General features: G+C 36.4%; 1 protein-coding gene across 5 annotated transcripts in view; it reads left to right on the top strand.

The window, feature by feature from the left end:
- Window positions 1-1,016: 1,016 nt before the first annotated feature.
- DPH5 (diphthamide biosynthesis 5) overlaps window positions 1,017-24,939 on the top strand; it is a 36,359-nt gene continuing 12,436 nt past the window's right edge. For 4 of the 5 annotated variants that reach the window (XR_010382209.1, XR_010382208.1, XR_010382207.1 and 1 more), the window contains exons 1-4: window positions 1,608-1,728; window positions 1,950-2,107; window positions 6,639-6,763; window positions 13,967-14,075. Coding sequence is in view for 2 of the 5 variants with exons in the window: in XM_010975114.3 (XP_010973416.2) it covers window positions 1,973-2,107; window positions 6,639-6,763; window positions 13,967-14,075 (369 nt within the window). In the remaining 3 variants the exon portion in view is untranslated. Of the gene's footprint in view, window positions 1,222-1,607; window positions 1,729-1,949; window positions 2,108-6,638; window positions 6,764-13,966; window positions 14,076-24,939 lie in introns of those variants that run through there. The other variant, XM_064488766.1, reaches the window with a different exon arrangement.

The raw sequence follows: 24,939 nt of genomic DNA, 5'->3' as shown, positions 1-24,939 counted from the left end.
CTGTGTTATCTAGAAGATTTCCAGCAGAAAGTTAAATATAGGATGCCAAGGGGGTGTACTGAATGGGAGGTTGAAATTTGAATCAGCAGAATATCAGAGATACCTGAAATAATGAAGAGTGAATATTCAGCGTTTGTTTTTAATTTTAACCATTCTAATAGGTGTGAAGTAAGAGTTCATCATGGTTTTAATTTTTATTTCCCTAATGTTTAATGACGTTTGGCATCTTTTCTACTTGCTATTCATGTATCTTCTTTAGGGATGTGTTAGTTCGAATTATTTTCCCATTTAAAAATATTAAATTGCTTTCTTATTATTGTGTTTTGAGAGTTTTTTTTTTAATATATATTCTTGATGTAACTCCTTTATCAAATACATGTTTTGAAAATACTTTCTCCCACTGTGTGGCTTCACAGTGTTTTCTGAAGACCACAGTTTTTATTTTGTTGAAGTACAATTTTTTTCTTTTTCTTTTTTTCTACATAATGCTTTTGGTGTTGCACCTAAGAAATCTTGGTCTAAGTAAGGTCGCAAATATTTTTCTCCTGTTTTCTTCTGGAAGAAAGTTTTAAGTTTTCCATTTACACTTATGATACATTTTGAGTTTATTTTTGTTTATTGTGTGAGGAACGGATGGATATGAGAGAGGACTGAACTGATCATTAAGAGTGTAGAATGAGAAAGCCAAAGAGTGGATGGAATTCGGGGAGAAAAGATAAAGCCAAGGCTAAAGGAAGAGGAGTTGGGCAAAAAAGATACTAAGCATTGTTGGAGAAGTACAAGGAAAATTCTGAATAATCAACACCGTCTACTAAGATAAGCAAAGGAAACTGTCTTTTTAACTTGGATGAGGTCATTAGTGACCTTAGGAAGAGCATATTCAGTCAAAGCAAATCATTTCGACACTGGAACACGTAACAAACCACTTTATAAGAATTCCCCCTGTGGAAGCTCTGGGGCGAGGTCTGAAATCCCTGAGCATTCTTAAAGTTCACTTCTCTAGGCACAGGCGGGTTTGGGCTTCCCGACAGAGGATGACTGAGGCAGATTCCAGTCACGCCCCTTGGGGCCCTCCAGAATGAAGTCTTAGGATAAACCCGAGGAATCACTGCCCCGCTGGGAAATCAGAACCAACACTCAACACCAGGTTTGCCAAGCTGACACCTCACCAGGGAGGCAGCTGGCTACACTGCAGGCGAAAGAAAAGGCGAGGATGGGAATGTATGCACTTGGGCAATCCCAGGGAAGATTAGGGAAATCCCTTCCACCCACCACCTCCTCGAGTGTCTGGCGGAGGAGAGGGGAAGGGCGTGGGGCCGGCTCTCCGCGGGCGAAGAGCTCCCGCACTTACCCGGTCCCGGGCTGGGGATGTTTAAGGCACAGGCTAGGGGAATCGTGGGCAGGCCTCTTCCCTTCCCAAGGGCCATGCTGGGGGCACTGGTCGGACTCCCCTCTGCCGGCTGTCCTGTCGCCTCCCCGCCCCTGCAGCCTGCAGGTCACCCTAAGTCCAGGAGGGACTGGGTCTTCCCGCCAGAAGCCGCCAGCAGCCATCCCTTCCAGCTAGTCGTAAAGTGCAGTAAAGCGCCGGCGCTTTACGGCACCGTAGGTGAGGCCGGCGGCGTGGATCCTTGCTGGGCGCAGGTCGTCCGCGTAGGCAGCTGCTTGCAGACGACCGCGGAGGTTGGGAATTTGGGGAGGACAGGGACCAAACTACGATTCTCTCGACGGGTAATTGTCTGTTCCTAGGTTTGTGTAACAAGAGAGAAAGCGGGTAGGGTTGTTTAAAAACACTCCAATCCTTAATTAAGAGGAGTGCAGTAAGGTTCTTAAACCTCACTGTGACATGCCGTCCTTCCTCGTGCTACTTTGGTTTTATCGTGTTCATCACTAGATTTTAGGTATCCTCCGTGTCACTTGATTTTTTTGTTGTTGTTCATCTCGTCCTGCAGTCGCCCCCCTCCTGAACTTTGAAATGCTTTACCTGATCGGTTTGGGCCTGGGAGATGCCAAGGACATCACTGTCAAGGGCCTGGAAGTTGTAAGACGCTGCAGCCGAGTGTATCTGGAAGCCTATACCTCAGTCCTGACTGTAGGGAAGGAAGCCCTGGTAGGTGCTTAAGGCTCTGCAGCCTGCTGGGACGAACGATTATCTAACAGCAGATTTTTTTTATTACGTTAAGCTAAATTGAAAATGTAGGTCTGTTTGTTCGAAACCTTTAAAACACATCCCCAGCTCATTAAGAATTTGAGGAGTACAAGAATGAAAATCATACACCAAGTGACTTGGAAAATGGAAGAGTGCTTTTTCTTATTTTACAAGTCTAATTGTGTGGCTTTCTCCAATAAATAGGAAAGTTATTTTATACTCCTGGGGATAGTTATCAGAATCCCTTATTTCATGAGATAGCCAAGAAGTCCTTTCTGAGTTGACTGCTAATGAGGTGCTTACACAGCCTTAATGAGTTGGTTATGTATTCAGGAACCAAGCTGAAAGCTTATCCCTTTGAAGTATTTCCATAGGGAATGGTAATCACTTTTCTGTCTGTATCTTATCCAGAGAGATCTCACCTTTAATTAGACATCTCCCAGTAAGGCTTATACCCATACGCTTGGGTGTGTTGAGTGAGCCTGGGACTTAGTAGCCATAGAATTTGCTAGTATGTCATACATTTAGCTGGTTCTGGTTTAAAGGCTCAGATTTTGGAGGAGGGGTCAAATTCAGGTTCACTGTCAAATTTCAAGTAGACTGTAAATTAAGATGAAAAGATGGATGGACATGTTACAGGAGGAGGGACAGGATTTTAGAATTGTCTGGTCTATCAAGTATTCCAAAGAAAAAGGTGACTTAGAGAATTTCAGGTCTTCTGATGTAAGATTCACAGTCAAGGAAATTCTGAAGGTCTCAGAGTTGCTTTAAAATCTTAAAGAAGGACTGCTACTTGAATTGGCCATGCATTGAAATAAAAGTTGTGTCTAATGACCAGCTTTGATTTGTTGGCTCCAGTTTATTAGGATGGAGCCGGAGTATCTGAGTTCAAGATGATAGGAATGTTCGTCTCTAATTAGTGATCAAGGACAATTAGAATGTACTTAAATCTTATTGGAGAATAAAGACAAATCAGTAGTTTTATAGAATTGGACCTGGCTTTTAAGTCTTTGCTCTGTCACATGATAACATGTGACCTAAGATAAGCCTTTCTTAGTTTCTTACTATCTAAAGAGGACAGAATTGCCTACTTTATAGGTTCTTAGCATAGTGTCTGGCACAAAAGTATTTATAAATATGAGTTGTTAATAGATTCATTTCCAAACTTCTCTAAACCTCAATATCTTCATTTGTCAAATGGAGATAATAGACAATTGGAAGGCTATTAAAATTGTATCATTTATTAAGATGATATATTTGAAAGTACTTTGCAAATGTAAGTGCTAGCTAAATGTTAATTTTGGTTGCTATGATTTTTCTAAGTATTTCTTTTTCTAAAAACAATTGGAGAGACCAGAGAGGACAGGAAAGAACTCTGCATTGAGAAAAATGAGGCCATCACCTATTACCTTTATTAACATCCTGTTTATCCTTACTCTAAATCTGAATCTGTCCGCCCTCCAGTCTTAGAAAGTGACTGAGAAAGATGAGGTTCTCTTCCTTTTCAAGTGTAATGCCATCTAGATGGTTTTTCCCACACTTCTTCCTCTGTTCCTCTAGAACCTTACTCTCATCAGTTAGTCTTTCTTCTTTATGTTTGATCTGTATTAACATCCTTCTCTTAGTCTGAAACCATATTCAAACACAGTTGACCCTTGAACAACTTGGGTTTGAACTGCACAGATCCACTTATATGTGAATTTTTTCAACAAGTAAATAATACAGTACTACTTGATTTAAGGTACGTTGAACCGCAGATATAGAGGAACCATGGGTATGAAGGGCTGATTATAAAGTATACTGGGATTTTTGACTTCAGGGAGAGTGGGCACCCCAACTTGTTCAGGGGTCAACTGCAGTATCCATTCTCAAAGCTCTCCTCTTTTAAACCTCTTTTCCCCGTAGTTATTATTTCTATCTCTTCTTTTTCCAAAGCTTTTTGAAAAGTATACTTTTATTGTCCCCCACTTCCGCTCATGTCTCAAGACTCCTGCAACTGAATCTTCCATTCCTCTGAAATATTTCTCTTTTGAACAATTATTTAGTAGCTGAGAACTCCAGAGGATAGTTTTGAATTCTTGTCTGTTTTTTTTGACATAGTTGACTACTCCTTGAAACTGGCTTTCAAGACATGACTTGACTTTCTCTTGGTTTTGCTCCTACTTTTCCATTTTTCTCTGTCCCCTTTGCAAGCTCCTTATTTCTCCATTCCTACTTTAAATGTTAGTGTTTTTGTTTTGTTTTTAAGATTTTGCTCTCACCTTTGTTTTCATATGTTACTTTGAGCCTAATAGTCTTCTACATTTTGACAAGGTAATATGTTAAGCAGTTTGAAATTCAAAAGATACTAAAAGGTATATACATCAAAAGATTTCTATCCCAATTCTTCTTTCTAGAGGTAGTCATTACTAATTTCTTGTGTATCCTTTCAGAAATACCCACAGTATTTTTAGCTTTTAGTTTTTACCCTCTTCCCTATATACAAAACCCGTCAACTTAAAACCAAGAATGAATTTTGAGTTTTACCTTCATTTTCATGAATGGAGATTAGGGCTGAGATTATACAAAAACTGTCTAATCAGTCATTGGATAATAATATAGTATCAGTTTAATATCATTTGTTGCTTTTTTTTTTTTTTTTTTAGTTTTCCTTCCCTAACCTTGACTAGCTTCAGTGTTCTTATAGCACGTATATTGTGGTGGTTAATTCCCCTCTAGGCATTATGCTCCGTAGGGCAGCGGTCACATATTCACATTCACCACTGTTTCCCAACATCATGCATAGAGTTTGGCACAGAGGTTGTGCACAAGAAATACTTTTCAAATGAGTGAGTGAACAAATAAATAATCAAATGGTTAAGTTAAAAATAGTGTAGTACCAGTCTCTTAGTGCTTTTGCAATCTCTTCCCTTTTCTAAACGTTCTTTTTCAAAAGGACCAACCATTTGGTTATACTGAAGTATTTATGTTTCTCTTTAAGGAAATTTTTTTAAAAAAGTAAATATTCTGTTGTCTCAGTTAGATAATGAAGTATTTCTTGGGTTAGGATAAGTGATAAATACGGAAAGATGCATGACAGACGTCTTGAGGAGAGAGTGGGTTTTCTATTGTTAAATAAAATATTGGATAGGATTCCTGTTAGCATTAAGGTAGTGACTCCCTGATCTTTAAGAAATGTTACAGGTTCAGAAAAAACATCGTTTCTTCCAGTTTCCAGTAATCATATGTGTTTTCTCTTACATATGTGAATATAAATATTCTACAACTATTAAGTTTACTGGGCTCACAAAATTAAAGTATGATATATGAAAATGAATGATTAAGAAAAAAATACGTGGTAAAAGTGGAAATAAAACTTTTTTCATCTATTGAAACATCATTGCCCTTCAGGACTTCTGGAACATTATCTCAAAAAAGATACACAAAGAAAAGGAAAGGACCTTTTTTCACATTTGAAGAACAGATTCTTGTTAAGTATTAGGAAAAAATTATCAGAGTTGGAACTATAGCCTTTACCTTCAAATGCTTAATCATTTGTTCATTTACTCATTCACTTGACAAATATGATTGAGTAGCACATGCTCTTCCATTATAGCAATCCTTTTTTGACATATGATATAATCCTTATAATTGAAATAAACTTCTCAGTATGTAATAAATAGTATTATTCATCTATGTGTCCACTTTTATTATATTTGGATTATATATTACTCCATAGGAAATCAGTTATAAGATTCATGATCTTGCATAATAGCTGTAACCACTCCCACATGACCACCAGCACACTAGCTCACTGTTACATGCTGCCGTTCCTGTTAAGGTCAGCCTCCTGGGTTTGTTCTTTAGGGTTGAGCTTCTGGGGATTAGTTCACAAAGCAGTTTATGTGGAGACTTCCTATATATTTAGAATTTTTTTTTCTCTTGCAACTCTGCCTTTTTTAGCAGGAACTAGGAAATAGAGTTTTAAATTAGTCTTTCCTGCAATTATAAAGGAATGTTTGCTAGTTCTGTAAACAGCTAAATCTTAATTTTCTATTATTTCTCATTGAAATTACCTTTTATTTTAGATAATCGTTCCTAAGGAAAATTTAATAAAACCCAACTATGATGTATATTTATAATTATTATTTAATATATTTATTCTGTATTACTCTGTTTCTGAAGTAAGGTGTATGCATACATGTTCTCTGTTCATCCTACAATGTTCTGCCTGGTCTGTTGGACCCAAATTTAGAGGTTAATTTAAAATGCAAAAAGCCTCAGATGTTAGGAGGTCTACCTCCTCTTGGGATATTAAGATAGCCACAAAGACGGAGTTTAATTGCAACATGATACAGAATGCTAGCTGACTGATGAGTTGTATTCAATGATCTGTGTTTGGATGGTTGCCAAGATTTGCACTAGCCCCAGACAAAGATTGTTTTGTGTGTGTGTGTGTGTGTGATGAAATGGTCACCTGCTTCTCATTTTTATATTGGGGTTAAATCTATAGGAAGAATTTTATGGAAGAAAACTGATTCTTGCTGATAGAGAAGAAGTGGAACAGGAAGCAGATAATATTTTAAAGGATGCTGATATCAGTGATGTCGCATTCCTTGTAGTTGGTGATCCATTGGGGTAAGTCAAAGCAGATATTTTGAGTTTTAATTTATTTACTTTTTTAATCATTAAGAATTATTTTATTACATTCAAAACTTTACCTACTGGGTCCTGGTAGGGGACTTTCTTTACCTGGACTCTGTCTAAGATTTTGTAGTTTAAACTTTTGGTATCTTTGAGATTAATGAAGAAAATCCACTTGGGAAGAGCATTGTCATATGTACCACTTACGTTGGTTGTTAAGTGTCAGCTCTCAAGTTTGCATCATTGCTTCTGCTGTATTTTTAGAAAGTCACTTAGGGTGTTCAATAACCTAACTAGTATATCATTATTAAATATATTACATTATCGAGAGTCATATATTTTGCAGGTAAGTGCGAGCATCTTCTGCTTGCTTTGTCCTAGGCTTCTCCCCCCCTTTTAAATCATCTATTGTTGAGCAATACTGCTGTTACTTTACTTGCCTTGCATTTATTATTTATCAAGCCTCAGATTTTGATTTCTTATATCCATTGGGAGCTCTGCTCTTCCCTGTTACTAAAAAGATGGGCTTCTACTTGTCTAGTCAAGCATCATTAATCTCTAATATCAAGCCAAACAGAAAAGTTCTTTGTCTCCAGCTGGTGACCTAAGATTTGTATCACAGATTTAAGGAACATAAGGACACTTAAATCACTGTGAGCCCAAGGACATTTTTCAAAGCAGTGGAGTTACATGTGCATGTATCTGTCAAAAAGAAAGTAATTCATATCAGTATGAGGTGCCAGAGATTGTGTATCATTATTACACTTGATTGCAAATGACACTGGGTAATCATACATTTAAAAACATTTCAATAGTTTGTTTTAGTCTCTGACATTGTTTTCTTTAAAGACCTTCCTCCAAATTATTAGCACCTATGGTTCTTTTTTTTCTTAACACCACCAAATGGTAAAAAAAAAAAAAAAAAAAAAGAAGGGTAATGAAAAATCCTATGTATAAAATGTCTTGGCACTCTTGTGATCTTTTCTCATTATCTCACTGACTCCTGCCAAAATCCTGTGTTTACTATAGTGACACCTTCTGAACTTGCCAAACTCCTGGCTTGTTGGTATCACAACTCTTAGAGTCACCTAGATGAGTAATCTGAGTCACTTTTGACTTTCTTGATGTCCAGTCACTGACAAGGTCCAATAAACCAATGCTACTTGAAGTGAGGTTTGCAGACTGGTGCCAGCCCACAAACTTACTAGTCCACGATGAGATAACTACAAAAGTTGGAAGTAAGCATTAGAAACTTTTATAGCAGGTTTACAAGGTAATTTTTTCTCTGCTGAATCTAATAATAAAAATTTGAAGCTTGTATTTTATATTATTTTATATTTAATTTTCCTAATACTTTTTTTTGCATTTTACAAAACTAATATTCCATGACAATTTAGAACTTTAAAAAAATATTGGCCTTTCACTACAGTTTGAGAAACACTGCTACTGACTTTTCTTTTACGAAGTTTTTCCTATCCTTTCATTCCTTTCTACTCTGGCAGCCTCTGTTCTACCTAATCCAAGCTCTCATTATACTAGTTTAATATAGTAGCCTTTTACTTGGTCCAGGCATAGACTCTTAACTCATTGCTTAGGCTGTGGCCAAATTCGTGTTTGTAAAACCACAATTTTAAAATCTTACCTGGGCTCAAAATTAGATCATTATTAGCTCCATCATTGGCCAGGCATGAAAAATACTGTCCAACCTGCTCTTCTGTTGGCATCTTACTACTCTTGTTCTGAAACCCACACTCATGCCAACCAGTTTGCCCTTCCCCAGTTATCATGCTTTCTAACTGTCACACATTTGTTCAAACTGTTTCCTTCATCTGTAATGCCTTTTGCCCCATTTCTGACTGTCAGAAGTCTACCCATCTTTCAAAGCCCAACTTGGCGATGTAGTTCCTAATTACCCCAACCAGAAGTTATCTCTTCCTAACTGCTGACATATTATTTATATTTATTTTCATATTATTACCTCACAAAGTTTTTTATGTGTATATTTACTCTTTAGATTTGTAGGCTGCTTTTTTATCTCTTTAGCTCCCCTTATAATACTTTGCTTATAGTAGACATCAATTAAATATTAATTGATAGAGTTGTTAATATTATGCCTGAGATCATGACAAAGGAAGACCAGACATAGCTCAGACTGACATTTATCCATTCAGCAACTGCCTTTTGAACACCTATCTCATGACAGGTGCTCCTGCATGCTGGATATATATTAGATGATAAGACACAAAGTTTATAGTTTAGTAGGAGAGGCTGACAGCAGTTGAAGAAACAATAATAAAAATGATAGGTCTGTAAAGCAAAAAAAAAATAGGGACTAACAGGAATAGACTAATTTATGCAGGGTCATATGGAAAATCCTTTCTGTGGAGGTGATATCCAAGCAGGTATCTAAAAAGTAAAGGGAATACAAAACAGAAACAGACTCACAGAGACAGAGGACAAACTTATGGCTTCTAGGGGTCAAGGGGATGGGAAGGGATAAATTGGGAATTTGGAATTTGCACCTCTTGAGGGGTGATCAACATGTTAGCGATCTTGATTGTGGTGGTGGTTTCATTGGTGTACACATCTATCAGAATTCATCAAATTGTACATCTGAAATATGTGTAACTTACTGTACAGGAATCATACCACAATAAAGGTGTTTAAGAAAATAATAAAGGGAATGGTAGAAGGAAAGAAAATTCTAAGCAGAGGGAACAGCAAGAGTATATTCAAGGAGCTGAAAAGTCAGTGGCTGGAGCACAGTAAGTGAAGGAAAAAGAGACATGAGGAGTTAAAGAGGTGGGAGCCAAAACGTGTAAGGCCTTGGAGGGAGGAAGGATTTTATTTGAAATGCAGTGGTGACCTTTAAAGGTTTTAAGCTGCAGATAATCACAATCTCATTGATATTCTTAAAAGATCACTCTTAAGTGCTTAGGAGAATAGATTTTTAGGGAGACAAGGGTGGCTCTGGTGGAAGAAAGAAAAAGACAAACTGGGAAAATTTTACAAGGAAAAATGCCAGGTCGTATATAGTTGATGAGGAAAAGGAAAGAAGTTAGTTTTCAAGGATTCTGGCTTTAGTAACTGAGTAGTTGGTGGTGCCATTTGTTGAAATGATGAAAATCAGCAGCAAAAAGGACTGGGGGAAGCAAGAATTGGTTCTGGAAACGTTTTAAGTTTAAAATGTCAGACAGACAGTTTGATACCTGCTACTGGAGCCCAAGCGAGGGGTTATCTTGGTTATACAGCTTTTTAATTCATCAATATGTAGATGATATATAAAGCTAGAGGAATGGGTGGAGTCACTTTAGGAAAGAACAAAAGCCAGAGAAGACGACCTCGGCTCAGTCCCTAGGAAACTTTGGCATTTCATGGTCTATCAGGAGCAGAGGAGGAGGAAAACCAATAGAGTGTGCTGTCACAGAAGCCAAAAAAAGATAATGTTTCAGAAAGAAAGAATGATCAGCTTTGATATACTGCTGAAAGGTTAAATAGAGGATGAAGATAGAAAAGAGTGTGTAAATTTAAGGGCACATGTTTGGACTTAATTGCATGTGGCTTTATGAGGAGGTGGTGTTTGAGCGAGGTCTGGGTAGAGTTTATCAGGGCAAGATTGTGGGGTTGAGAGGTGGGAGTAGCTGAGGGAATGGAAGGGAAAATTCAATGTAAGTGAAAAAACTGAGGCCCGGAGAAAGTGCCTCAGTGCTGCTCAGAATCCTTCAGGGACTTCATGGCCTTAAATCTTTTAAAAGTTTGTCTGCTTTTTCCTTTGGCTACTCTTTTTGACTGTGGCAGAGCTCAGTTGTATAACTTTGTCATTTTACTAATGTTTTGCAATGTTTGTTCCCCGTGTCCTTATTCATGCTTTTTCCTTTAAACAGACTGTTCTTCCTGGTTTCTGTTTTGTAAAATAGTAGATTCTTTAAGGCCTAGCTCAGATGCCACCTCTTCCATGACTCCTCCCTTTTTCTTTCAGGAGTAAGTGCTTTTTTTTTTTTTTTTTTAACTTTTAGACAGTTAATTTTCCCTGTGTCAGTGACTAATCTTATATGGATCTGTGTATTCAGATTTATGTAATATTTACTGAATTGTAGTTATTTTTCATTTACCAACTGGATTATTATTGGGATATAGTAATTGGAGACAGGGTGGTAGGGAACATATAAAATTTTAATTGGGCCTTGAAGAATTAGAATTTGAGTTAATTATAGATAAACCAGGAAGAGAATACAGAATGCAGCAAGGCACTGAAGTTCTTCCTTATATGTGACCAAAAATAGATGCACTTTGTTTAATTTTAAGCCCCCTTCTACTTGTTTGAATGAAAAATTCAAAAAGAAGGGAAAATTGTTTAGTCAGTCTTAAAATTCTTTTTTCTAATATTTTACAAATTTTCTAATATGTAAAAATTCTAATATTTTAAAAATATAAAGTATTTATAAAACGGACCTTTTTAACCATTTTTAAATGTACAGTCCATTGGCATTGAGTACATTCACATAGTTGGGCATCCATCAGCAGCAGCCATCCCCAACAATCTTAAATTCATGAAGAGGGCAATTGAAAGTCAGTTAAGTCAGTTGGTGTAGTTCTCATCTTTGCCCTTTTATCTAGGTTATTAAAAGGAATGTGGGAGTTAATCACATAAAGAATGTAAATGAGTCTAAAAAAATACTACATCAATAGATCTGACTCAGTCATGTGAGAGATGATAGTCTTAAGCGTTCCATCCCCATAAAGAGCAGTTGAACAGGGTCATCATTAAGCAGATTCTTTCTAAAGATGATTCCTTTTTTTATTCCATTCTGTATTTTGATGTGCTCTGTAACTGTATGTATTTCATAATAAGTGGACACATGATTTTTTTACCTTTATATTCTGTGCCTTTTCCTTCATGGCGCACGCACGTGTGCGCGCACACACACACACACACACACACACACACAAACAAGTGTACCTCTGTTCACCTGTGTCTTCTGTGCCTCAGTTATGGGCATTTGATTGCTTCCGTTCCATATAATTAACGTATTTGAACAGTGTCCAATACACTTAAGCATTATTATCATTAGTCCATTTTTTTATCTCAAACATAAAGTTGTTATGCATGGATTAAAGCATATGATCCTTACCCCCCCCCTTACTTTCTTATTGTCATTTTTTTGGATTGTTTACTAATGATAGGCTCTCCAAAATAGGTTTATAATATCAAAAAATCAAAAGTTTAGGACATGGACATTTTCAAGCGTATATTGTCAAATTAACTTTTCAAAAGGATTGTACCAATTTATAGTCCTTCCAGTAGTTCATAAAAACACCATTTTTATTACAAATATCTGTGAATTTTCAGATTACCAGCCATACCTCTGTCAAATATGGTGATACTGTGTCTGCAAATTAATATTATTTAAAATAAAACTTAAACATACCAGGCTTTATACATTCAAATTGGTCACCTTTATGTACTTTATTTCATTGATTCCATTGATCAGAACATTCTTGAATCTTCTCTTTTATAAATGCCTTCAGAGCAATTCCCAGTAACAAGCATATTATTAAGAAACATTTATTAGTATTTCTGGGCATGTGACTCTACCTAGAATCATATGTGTGTATGTATATGTAAATACAATTTTGGATAGGGCCACATGCCCAGAAATAGTAATAAATTTGTCTTTACATACACACAGACACACACACTCTCTCTCTCTCTCTTTCCCATTCACCATAATGAAGCATTTTCATGAGCCACAGACTGGGAGCAATGCCCGGTATAAGGATGTTAAGTCCTTGTTTCATACCTTTTTTTCTTTTTTATGAAGCAATATAATCTAGGTAATTGTGATGATAAAATACCAATTTTATCACAATTTTTCATAGCAGAAATCTGAGGGGCTCATTTAATCACATTTATAGCAGTTTCACAAAATCAAATCACTTTGCCAGGTCATTAAATCTTCATAGTACACCACCACATCTGGTCATTTTAAATGAATTTGTGATAAAGAGAGGTATAATTTTAAATCAGTTTTTCTTTCTGCTCATCTGTTTAAATAACTCACCAAGAACTAATTCAGTTTTCCTTAATCTTAGTGTTAAGTAGTGAGATTCTGTTGAAAGTGATATTAAAAACAATTCTTTACAACTGGCATTTATATTATTTTTTAAAAGCTTACTCTAAATCAACTTAATGATTGTTTTTATAGTAGTTTTTATTTTATGTGTGTGATTAAAAACAGACTTCCCTGGTGGACGTTTGTTAATCTGTTTCTGACTGCCTCGTGGGGTGAGAGCCCTTGATCTTCCTACTCGGTATGCGCTGACCAGTTGACAGGTTCTGCTCGTTGTGTGTAGTTTCTCAAACATGCTAATGTTGCTTTCCCCAGTAGGGCCTGGAGTTTTCATCAGGGGAGAAAAAGGCTTTAATAATGCAGTTCTAAATAGATGTGGGGTTACCTTTCACGGTATCCATATTTATATTTACATGTATTCTCTCTTTACCCCAATCTATCTAATTATAATCACCAGATCTGTCTTAAAAAAGGGAAGGCAGCAGGCAGAACAGGCACACACGTACACATGCTAATTATACACAGCGACCACACTGAAAACAATGATAAATAAAATAAGATGACTGCAAGACCGATGTAAAACCCAACTTGGAATGTGTCTGCTACCACTCTAATGTTAAGGCAAAGATTGAGAGGCTCTGAAATGCTCTGTCAGTTCTGCCTTATACAGAAACAGTCTTCAGAATAGGAGCAGACATCAAGGAGCAGATCTAGTTGTGCTGTGATTTGGAACTCTACCGCAGTGGTGTTAACGGTTTAAAGGGATCCTAAGACCAACAAGTTTAAGAACTGCTGCTGAAGAGTTCAGTTGCTGAGCTTATAGTCCACAAATATTTCATACAGGTATTAATAGGACAAAAAGAGCAAGTTAAAACTCTTTTTTTCTGTAACTTCCAAGGCTCCATTAAGAGTGTTAAAGGTGCAGTTCAACATTGTTAAAGGGCATGTTGTAAACCTTCTTGCCGGAGAGCCCAGATGAGGGCCTTATGCATGCACCTCGAAGTATTTGAGGAAAAGCAGTGTCCTAGACCCTTTGCCTTGAGCTCATGAAATGTTATATGTAGCTTTGCTGTCTTAAAAAATTAGCCTTAGTTAGTTAATCCAACTTGATCTTTTTTCAATACAGGGCTACAACACACAGTGATCTTATTCTGAGGGCAACAAAACTGGGAATCCCTTATCGAGTTATTCACAATGCTTCCATAATGAATGCTGTAGGCTGCTGTGGTTTACAGGTAATACTACAAAATAACTTTTTTTAAAAATGGTATTTAGCAAAAATTTTTTCCTATAAATTCCTATAGATTTTATTATATTTCATGAATTATAAGATACTGTTTTATATAGTACTGTGTATTAAGTTTTTAATACAGATTTTTACAGTAATTTTCCTTTAGCTCAGATTGCAACCCCCACTGAAATTTAGCTAGAGAAAGGTTTTAATCTTCTGTCCAACTTGTACATACACAAAAGGGAATATAACCCAATTAAACTGGTTAAGTATTCCTAAAACCTTTTTACATTATTCCAAGTGACTTCCTCTGCATTGCTGAGGCCCATGTTTTTCCACTCAGTGTTGTTTTCTGTGCCATCAAGAGCACCATGATACAGCATTTCTTAAAATGATCCATAAAAGAGCTAAAAGCCATTATAGGCTTTTAAGCCAGCTGTGCAATTGTTGATGTGTAAAGTTAGTTGTTTTTAACCTAAAAATCTTGGTTCTGAGGAGTTAAAACAAAGTTCCATAACTGTGTTCAATATTTTCTTCCAAGCTGCTGGCATTCATTTTCAAAGTTTGATATTTGTGTTCTGATGATCCACATATATACTCCATGACAGTTATGACTGCTTATGGCCAACAGTAATTTTAAGACTTCATTGATTGTTAAGACACGTTCCTATTTCAGATATAATAGGAAAAAATTTGCATCTTAGAATCTATGAAATAATGTATTTCCCAGTATACCTTCCTGGAATGCATTATTTAAAGTAGCTGTTTATAGCAAGAAGCTACGTTAGCATTGGTACCTAATGTTATGTCGGTAGCTTTAGAGGGACCTATGTTTTCTGTACCACCTAGGAAGACTTTCTCACTTTAATTGACTGATCCAGGCCAATCATCTCAGAAATATGCCTTTGGTTCTGAGAACCAGAGAAAAAGTATAAATGATTCACCTTTCAATATTCATTACTTGTTCTTAGTTACAGCTATGTTTAAATTGGCAAAGAATTTTGCTGTCTATTTTGTCTTCTAATAAAATGCATACTTAAAAAAAATCTTGCCAATTCAAGTCTTTTTTACACAAAATTTTTTCTGAACATTTCTGTGTTGGAATAAATTGAATTCTTGACTCTCATATTCTTGATTGATTCTCAGTCCAACAGTCTTTCCTCTAGACAATGCTACCATTTAAGAATGATTTCCAGGGGGAGGATATAGCTCAAGTGGTAGAGTGCATGCTTAGCATGCATGAGGTCCTGGGTTCAATCCCCAGTGCCTCCTCCAAAAATAAATAAATAAATCTAATTACCTCCTCCCCCCAAAAAGTAAATTAAAAAAAATTTAAAAAAAATGATTTCCAGAAGAAAGGAAAAAAGAGAGGAATAAATTACCATGTGATAGGCAACAATGTGTAAACTTGAAAGCTGATGGGCTGATTTTTTTCATATTGGTTTTATTTTTATTTCTAGTGAAGACAGCCCCTTTCTGTCATACTTTACTCTAAATTATCTTATGATAATTATTATTGAAAGTTTTTTACTTCTCTTTAAGCATAACGTTTTTAAAAGATCTTTGTCTTTATTATGTAAATGTAAATCTGTTATCTGGATTGGCTAAAGCTAGGCTGTGGTGACCCTGTGATCCTCTGCACTGATAGAGAGGTACAGCGTTACTGTTCACGTGTTTAAAATGGGTGAAGGTACTATGAGAAGTGACAGACTCCATGCGTATAAGCCCCTAAGATCAAATCATATCCACATTTACATATATTATTTTTTTAATTTAGCTTTCTCTTAGTTTTATATGGGATTTCTCCAAGCGGGCACAAAGTAACTGTTTCCACATCTTGGTTCTCTTCTCTAATCTGGATATGAAAAGACTTACTACTTGCATGAAAATCAGGAAGTGCCTTTTTATTTTCTGTCATTTATTGATGAAATCTCTGTGTAAGTGTAATTCTTATACCACTCAAGTTACTCATATCCCAAGAGGAGAAGGTAATTATTGATTTTCTAAGATAAAAAGCATTAAAAATAATTATATGCTTGGCACACTTAAATTTTAAAATAAACTTGTGGGTATCCTGCATAATGTAAAAATTTTGGTGAAGTCTCCTTCCTTGTAATAGCTGACCTTTTTCTCTTTACTATTTGGCTGACATTTATGGAAAAAAACAGTAACCAATACCAGTGGTTCTCAGACTTTAGTATTATCAGAATCAACTAGAGGGATTATTAAAAAGTTTGCTGGGCCTTCCCCTCAGGTTTTCTGATATGGTAGATCTGGATTAGGGGTCTGAGAATTTGCATTTCTAGCAAATTCCCAGGTGATGCTCAAGCTGCTGGTACAAGCACTACACTTTGAGAACCATCAACCTAGACAGATAAAAATTTTTTCAGAAAGTTAGAGTTATGCTTTCTTTTATACATTCTTTTAGCATAGCAAAATTGAAAAAGTAGATTTTAGTTCCCGGAAATATGCTTGCTAATTCTAGAATGGTAACAGGTTACCTTGCTATGCTCTCTTGCTCAATTTTTAAAAAGGGAAGTGGGCACCACTTACGAAAGATATTCGGTCATCTCATCTCCCATGAGTTTAAAAACAGCCATGGAGTGATTAAACAGAAGTGCTACTCCGGGTATGATGACAGACCTGAACAGTATATGCTTTCTTCCTAACCTAAAAGTGGGTACAAATTTTTTAAACTATCAATTTATCAGCCTCTTTTGAACTCTCTTTTTGTTTTTTTGGTTTCTAAAGCAGCATAGAGAGTTTAGAATCAACCACTGGGTATTTTTTTTACCTTTGTAGTTTATTAGCCAACAGAAGACTCTTGATTATCAGTATTAATGAAGGTAAGTAGTTGCTTAGATTAACACTTCTACACACACACACAAACACACACACACGGCATTTTATTGCAGGCATTCTATAAAATATAATTCCTTACCACAAACTCCATTTTCCTAATGAATTTTTTTGTTTTTTTTGTTAAATGGAAAGTATATTAGAGGCTCCCAAGTTAGACATCATTAAGTGGAATAATGATCCATTTATTCAACAAATAGTGTTTGCCTTCTTATTGTTTGCCTAGTAAGTGTCTTTGGAAACAGTGATAAACCTGACCAAGAAGGTGTCTGCTCTCAAACAATTCTAGTAGGAAAGAGAGGCAATAACAAATAAAAAAATAAATGTCAGATAGTGGTAACTCTATTCAAGTAGACGGATAGGTTAGACCGTGACTAGGTCAGTGCTACAGTTGGCTGGTCAGGGTAGGTCTCTCAGGGCAGTAATACTTAAGATTAAATATGAATCAAGGAACAACCATGTCCCAGGCAGAGTTCGTACAGAGGCCCTAGGGTGGAAATGAGCTTGGCTTGTGAAGGGAACCAAAGGAAGGCTGGCTGGAGAGTAGCAGGCAAGGGGAAGAGTGATCTGAGGCTGGATATGTAGGTAACATTGGATCACTAGGTTGTCTAATTCAACATCAGGAGTTTGGATTTTATTCTAAGTCATATACACTACCTGCCTTCAGAGGGGTTTAAGCAATGCAAATGCTTGATCTTATAAGTGTTTTTAAAAAATATCTCTGGCTAGTATATGGAGATTGAATTGCTGCCGGGCAAGATTGGAAGTGAGGAAATCAATTAGTAGGCTTATTGCAGTCCTTTAGAGGAGAGATGATGGAGGCCTGGACTGCATGGAGAGGGTGAGGTATGATAGAAGGTCAAAATGAGTGGAGGTGTAGGAGCAGTGTCTGTGAAGAGAACTGAGGTTTAGGCAGATGTAGAGAGCCATCTCTGCCTTACTGATAATCCTTGGAAAGGAAATGGACTCTGTATGCTAATGGATCCTTTCCTACCATCTCCACTGTCATAGTTCTTATGGTTCGTATCCCCATAGACTTGTCCATGGGGCTGGACCCATCTAGCACCATTGGCCCGGTGTTTTCTCATTTTGATTGGTTGTGTTGTCATTTCTAGAAAAGTTACCTCCTGTCCTAAGAACCCTGTGCTGGTCTTGCTTTGCTTTCGAGGACCATTATCAGTGTTGAAGAGTAGGGTTTGGGATTGGGTTTCTCTTACTCCCGGATTCTTGAAGGCCTGGATACTTACCTGAGGTCTCCTTTTATCTTACGAAGAATTAGTAGTCATGGCATAGATATTACGTATATGTATGTTAAATGAAAGAAGTGAGACACAAAAAAACACATATCTTATGATTCCATTTACATGAAGTGTCCAGGAAAAGCAAATCTATAGAGACGGAAAGCAATTAGTGGTTGGCTGGGCCTGGGGATGAAAACAGGAATTAACTGTTAATGGATGTAAGGGATCCGATCGGAGTGATAAAAATTTTCTTAAACTTGATATAGTGATGGTTGCACCTAACTTGGTGCAATTCACTAAAATCATTGCAGGTATAGTTCAAATGGGTGAATATTATGATATATAAATTATACCTCAATAAAATGGTTTAAAAAAGGAATTACAGGAAGTATGCTAGATGGAAAAGAGGACAAAAGATATTCCCAGCAGAGGGAAATGTACAGTTAAAAATAGAGTCGTGGAAGTGCTTGGAGAATCTGCAAGGTATTACAGAAACACGTAAATGAATACATACATACATAGCACAGAAACGTTGGCAATCTAGAGATTAGTTAACACAAGACTGAAATATGTCACATAAAAAACTGCCTACATATTGGGGGAAGAATTAGTAACAGAAAAACAATGGATATAATGGAAAAGGTTTAGAGTTTAACTGCAAATTGAAAGGTCTTGTTTTTACTTTTTGCTCAGGCTATAATGGAGTCATCTAACTTTTCTGGATCTCTTAAGTTTCTTAACCACAAGGGGATGAGGTGCAAACAGAGAGGAATGTTGGACAAGATCAGTGGTTTTCAAAGTGCACCACGATTTAGTAGCTGCTTTAGGGTTCTGCTGATAATAAAGTAATTGACACCAAAACACGAAGAGAAAATCCCTGAAGAGCCCTGCCATTATCTTTAACATCAGTGATGGTCTATTTAAGAATGCATTTGGAAAAAAAGATTTGGCACAAAAAAATACGAAACATGCTAACCTAGATAAGTTCTAATATCCTGTAGATTTGGAAGCTAAAAAGCCGGCCTATTTTCCAACTTTAGGCAAAGGTTACCTTGACCAAAATATATTAGATTCTCAAATTTTCACTGAGTTAATTTTAAGATTTTTTTCAAAATTAAAATATTGATTATAAATGTATATACTTTAAAATCATGTTATTTGAAATTCTTAAGTAACAGACATTTCTAACACTTAAATTATTTCTATTTTGAGGATTTTTCTAATCAAGAAAAATCCATTTATTTGTCTGGAGTCAGGCAAGGTGCTTGTATTTAGACATTCCTGATAATGAAAAATCAGGGATTTTTCTTAATACACAAAAGACAAGAGGAACAAAGTCCTTTTCTTGAAATCTTCAAGTTAAACATTTAGCAGCTTAATCATGCAGAATCAAAACTGCTTTTATATATCATTGTTTCTGCTTTTGAAGAGCCATTTAAAAAATAACTTCTGTTTCTTGATGATAAATGAAATTAGGAAATTAGGAAAATACAGTAGGTATAAAAAAGAAGATGAAAGCGTCCATAGCCCCACCACCTAAGGTGACCTAGTTACCTTTTGGTGTATTTTCTCAGTCTTTTTACTTAGCACTTACTATGTGTACATTCTCCTGAATCTGACAGACTAAATAAAAGAAGAATTACAGATCCTAAAATACTTTGTGTGGTATTTATCATGTATTGTTAGTCATTTGTGTATTAAAATATATTAATTCTTTTGTAAAAGTTTGGTGACTAAAATGGTTTTGAGACAGTTTAAAAGAAAGATAAATGAGGTAGTTGGATGAAACCAGGTAATGATTTCTGCTTAAAAACTGCATTATCGGTTGTAGCTGACTTCAGGGAAGAGGTTGTATAACTTTCTCAACATTATGGAATGCTTCCACTTTCTCTGGCTGTTGTGTAAGTAACCTTGTTTATTGCCATATGTTCCTGCATTTATATAATACATTTTTACTTCGGAAAAAATACATACTGCTTTCAAAGAGTAACAACTCATTTCCTTCCTTTTTATCGTAACACAACACTCAGTGTGTTAATTAGCATTTTTGTCCTTGTAGTAGTTCTTTTTCTTCTTTTAAGGTTTTTGGGGTGAGGGGAAGGTAGTAATTTGATTGATCGATTGATTGATTGATTTTACGGAGGTACTGGGGACTGAACCCAGGACCTTGTGCATGCTAAGCATGCACTCTGCCACTGAGCTATACCCTCCCCATTGCCATAGTAATTCTCACTATTAGTTTTCAGAAGCATTAAATTGATTTCATTGTTGTCCAGGGACTATTGTAAAAATGATAAAACCTAACTAGTACAAAGCACTTAAACTGGTTCTGATAATATCAGAACTCCGTGTTCCTGTGTAAGCTTAGAAGAACTCATCTAATAAGTTCTCTATTCTTTTAGTCACTTTGGAATTATTTTTGACCACCTGTTAAATCATGGGCATACTAAATTTTTTTTCCTTCCTTTCCATTTCCTTTTTTTATCACTATTTTAATAATCACCTTGCCAGTATTCTCTTATACTTCATAGTTTTCTGCTTAAATTGTAAATCTGATTGTACCATTCTTCTACTCAAACAATCCTGGTAAACCTCCATCCTATAAGTGCTTACCATATTGTAAAATCTTTGATTTGCTCATCTTCACATCTTCCTAGTACTTTATTGTAGTGCCGTGCGTATAATCAATGTGCAACAAGTATTTCCTGAGTTGAATTGCTGATTTATTTATTTATCTCCCCCCACCCCCTACCACCACCCTAAGTTGGATCTTGTCTTTGGAATTGTATGCTTTAAATTGTAATTTTTTCACTTAATTCATATGTGGGTTCTCATTTGTGTGTGAAAATATAAATCTTGTAGCTCTTTTGTCAACATAGTCATTCAGCTTTATCTGTGTACCTAGTGTGTGGCCATGTGTCTAATCTTTCTTACTGTCAGCAGAAATCAGTATATCAACATTCATAAGCAAAATGCATGTGAGGATTAAAAACAACAACTCCAAAACCAGGATTCTCTATCGAAGAGAAAACTAGTAACTCTTGATTGTATGGCTTTGTGGTACATTTTTTGACAGCTCTGCTGGGTCAGCTTTCTTTTACCGCACAGACGTAACTGACCAGATTTAGGATAGACATATATAAAAGATACATGTGAGGTTTAGTAGAGTTCTTAGTAAGTTAAATTTTCTGATTTTTTCATATGCAGAATATATATTTTTAACTTAAAACAACAAAATATTTTTATTTGAATATAAAGTACCAAAAGTATTAAAGCCTAATAATAAAATGCAATTTACAAAGACCTCAATGCTTCCAAAAGAAAGGGAATGTTGGCAGAGAGATGAGTTAAAAGACCGAGGCAAGTTAAAAGTCACTCAGGCAAGTGGTATTGAGAGCTCAAACTAAGGTAGAGGGAAAAGAAATTAGTAGTTTCCAGATAAATTATTGAGCTATAATTGACAGGAATTGGTATCTGGTAAGATGTCAGGAATTAGAGATACTTGTTAGAGGCAAGTCAGGCAGTACCTATTTCGGGATAGTTGCTTAATTCTATTCTCAGTATTGCCCAAGATTTCCCATCCCTGTTACTTTGTTCATACCATCTGATTCTTCTGCCTTGTTCAACATCCCCAGTCTAAATCTTACTCATCCTTTAAGGTGCAGCATATATCCTGTCTATTCAGAAGTTACCCTTCAGGCGCTCTCTAAGTGGGGGAAAGGCTGCACTCTTATACTACTTTCAATCTACATCTAATTTTTTATAATTATTATTTACTATCTAATACTTGTCTTTCTTGTGCATCTCTTCACTCTAGTGCCTTACATATAATTAAATAGATCATTTTGAATTGAGTTTTTGTTTGTTTTCATTGATAAAAACGTGACCTAATATCAAGTTAGATAAACTACTTTTTCTAAAAACTTACTCCAGGTTAAAACAAAAAAAGGGCTGTGTTTACCTACTATTCTTGAAAACAGCTCTTTTTGTAATTTTTAAATACAGATTTGCGTCAGTAATGGTTTGGGGGAAAGCGATCACAGCACAAAGGCTCACACTTATAAGTAAGACGGTAGGTACTTAGGCTTCTGCAACCTCAGTTCTCATCACAGTAGGATTTTGTTCCAGTTTCCTTTTATAGTTTACTGGTAGGTCCTTGAATTGTGAAACACAAAGGAACTGGTCCTTCTGTTCTTTGAGGTACTAACATCTAAATGGTGAAACCGTTTGCATAATGTTCCAGAATTCATTGAAGAAGTCTGCACCACAGCAGTGGAAATGGTTGCAGTCTATAAATCAGGGTCCTAGAAAGCAGTGCTTATGTGAGGTTTTCTTTAATCCCCCAAATGAGACAATTCAAAGACGATTTTACACAAAGTGTTTCAGCCAGTGTTTATATGTGACTAGCATCTCAATTCTCTTTTAAATGATCCAGCCCCTTCTTTCTGAATGAATTGACCTCCATGACTATACTTCCATGAGTCTTAAAATATTGAAGACCTAGTCAAAGTATTTATATATAGCTACATACAATTTTCTTTAACTTTAATGGTTTTCCCTTAAAGTTTTTTTTAATAGAGTAATAATAGTATTTCAAAATCTGATCAGAGATGCCAAAAATCCTTTGAGAATGTAAACAGTTGAATTTGTCAGAATTAAATCATAAGCATAGTTTGAAATATTTGGTAACATTTTTGAGTTCACTCCAGTAAGAAAGCAGTTGGATTATAGCACAACACAGCATTTTAGAACATTTTCATACCATCACTACACACGTTCTCATTTTATGTCATCAAATCCCTAACATTTATTGCGTCTTTTCGATGGCACTAGGCACTTTACATACAGTGCCATCTAATCCTTAACAAAACACATTATTAGGGTTATAGTTATTATACCCATTTTTCAGGGGAGTTCCTCCTGAAAGTCACCCATCTAGTAACCATGAGCTCTGACTCCAGAGCTTTTTCACCTGCTGCGTAAGGTGTAAGGTAGACTGCTTACTTTGTGAGGACCCTCGCTCCGCTTTGCTTCTCACTTTATGCCTGTGCAGATCATAAAGCCTGTTGTGTAGTGGATGATCTATAATAAATATTTGTTAAATAAATCTGCCTCTCGTGGGATAGTAGCAGTAATGGAAGCCCCCAGCAGAGCTAGGCTCATTCCTCGTAGCTTGGGTGAATGTATTCCAGGAGTCTCACATTGGAACCCTAAATACATTTTTTACAGAGAAACCATGCTAGTTGTGGTTCGAAGGTTTATGACTGAATTCTTAAGAATTACATGGGTCTTTGTACACTAACCAGGGAATTCGACTGCCACTAGATGGCATGACTTCTGTGGGGAAATACCTTTTTAGAGAATTTTCAAGTGGACTTTGGGAATAAAGCCCACTGGTAGGTAGGTTGGAGGTTGTGGCCATTTGAGGAATGTGATGAATCTTCCCTTGGAAACACAGATCACCGTCATGAGTACCGGTGATCGTTTTTAGGACCTCAGTACATAAAAATCGAGAAAAGTTGAGCTTCTCTAGGGATGGAGGGATGGAGGACCCTGAACACCCCAGCTTCTCTGTTTCCTCCCCGTTTGCCTCCTTCTTACCCCTGGCAGCAGCTTGTGAAAACTGAGAAGCCTGAGGACGATAAATCCTTTCTCCAGACCAGTTTCTTTTGCAAATGAAGAACTTTAGGCTTGAAAAGTTAGGTGATTTCCCGAAGTCACACAGCTATTTCAATTACGCAGTTAATCTGTGGCAGAGGACTAGATGTGATGTCTAGCATCTGGTGCTTTCCAGCTCTAATAAAAATTCTTTTAAGCACTGTTTAAATTGAATAATTAAATCTTTGCATAACAACTTAAGTGTTATATTTTACCATATATTGTCTTTGAAAATAATATATTTTGTACAGTGCCTAGATAAAAACTAAAAATAGCATATCATTCACTATTTGAATAACTTTTTACATGTTAGTGATGCACACAGCCCTACAGGTAGGAAGGACACTATGTTGTCGCTGTTCATATTTTAGAGATTAAGACTTAGAAAGAGTAACATCACACAGCTAACAAGTTGCAGAACCAACATTCAAAACTAAATTTCCTCAGTATAAGATTTGGAGCTGGACTCACAGTAGTGAGATGTGCATTCAGTCTGGAAGCAAGCTGAAAGCAAGCAAGCTTCTTGGTTGTGTAATAGTCAAGTGAGGCGGGCAGGACACTTGAGGGGAAAGGAGGAAGTTTGGGAAAGGGCCCTTATTGGACTCTATAGTGAGGGAACAAATAGTGGGTAAAGTAAGGGGGTAGGTTTTGCGGCATGGCTGCAGTGAGTACAGTGTGTGAATTTTACTGAGATGGCGTGTGGAAAGGAGCGCTTCCTCAGACCTCGGTCTGAGTGTCTTTTTAATTACTAACTGTATGACCTTAGGTAAGTCAGTTGATCTTTCTGAGCTCTGGTGGTCTCTCATGTGTTAAGTGAGGATAATATTAACCTTGTGAACCTGGTTCTGACTGCTCAAAAGTCTTTCTCTCCTCCCCCCCGTCCCCTTTGGCTTCCTTCTAGGTTCTTTGTATTTCAGTCTTTTTAGCAGCAACTTAGCTAAATCATGAACTAGCTACATACGTTCCTATACTGAATGGAGAAATACTAGAAGCGTCCCACTGAAAGGGCATCAGAATGACACCAGCTGCTGTGGATCAGAAAGAAATTTTATTACCGTTTTTTTGTGACAGATTTGATCCAGGGTCCCTCTCAAGTTCGGTTCTCATTTT

The sequence above is a fragment of the Camelus dromedarius genome, chromosome 9 (assembly GCF_036321535.1).
Source record: "Camelus dromedarius isolate mCamDro1 chromosome 9, mCamDro1.pat, whole genome shotgun sequence".
Classification (NCBI taxonomy): domain Eukaryota; kingdom Metazoa; phylum Chordata; class Mammalia; order Artiodactyla; family Camelidae; genus Camelus; species Camelus dromedarius.
The sequence above is the reverse complement of the archived record's forward strand: the minus strand, read 5'-3'. Positions and strand labels throughout refer to the sequence as shown.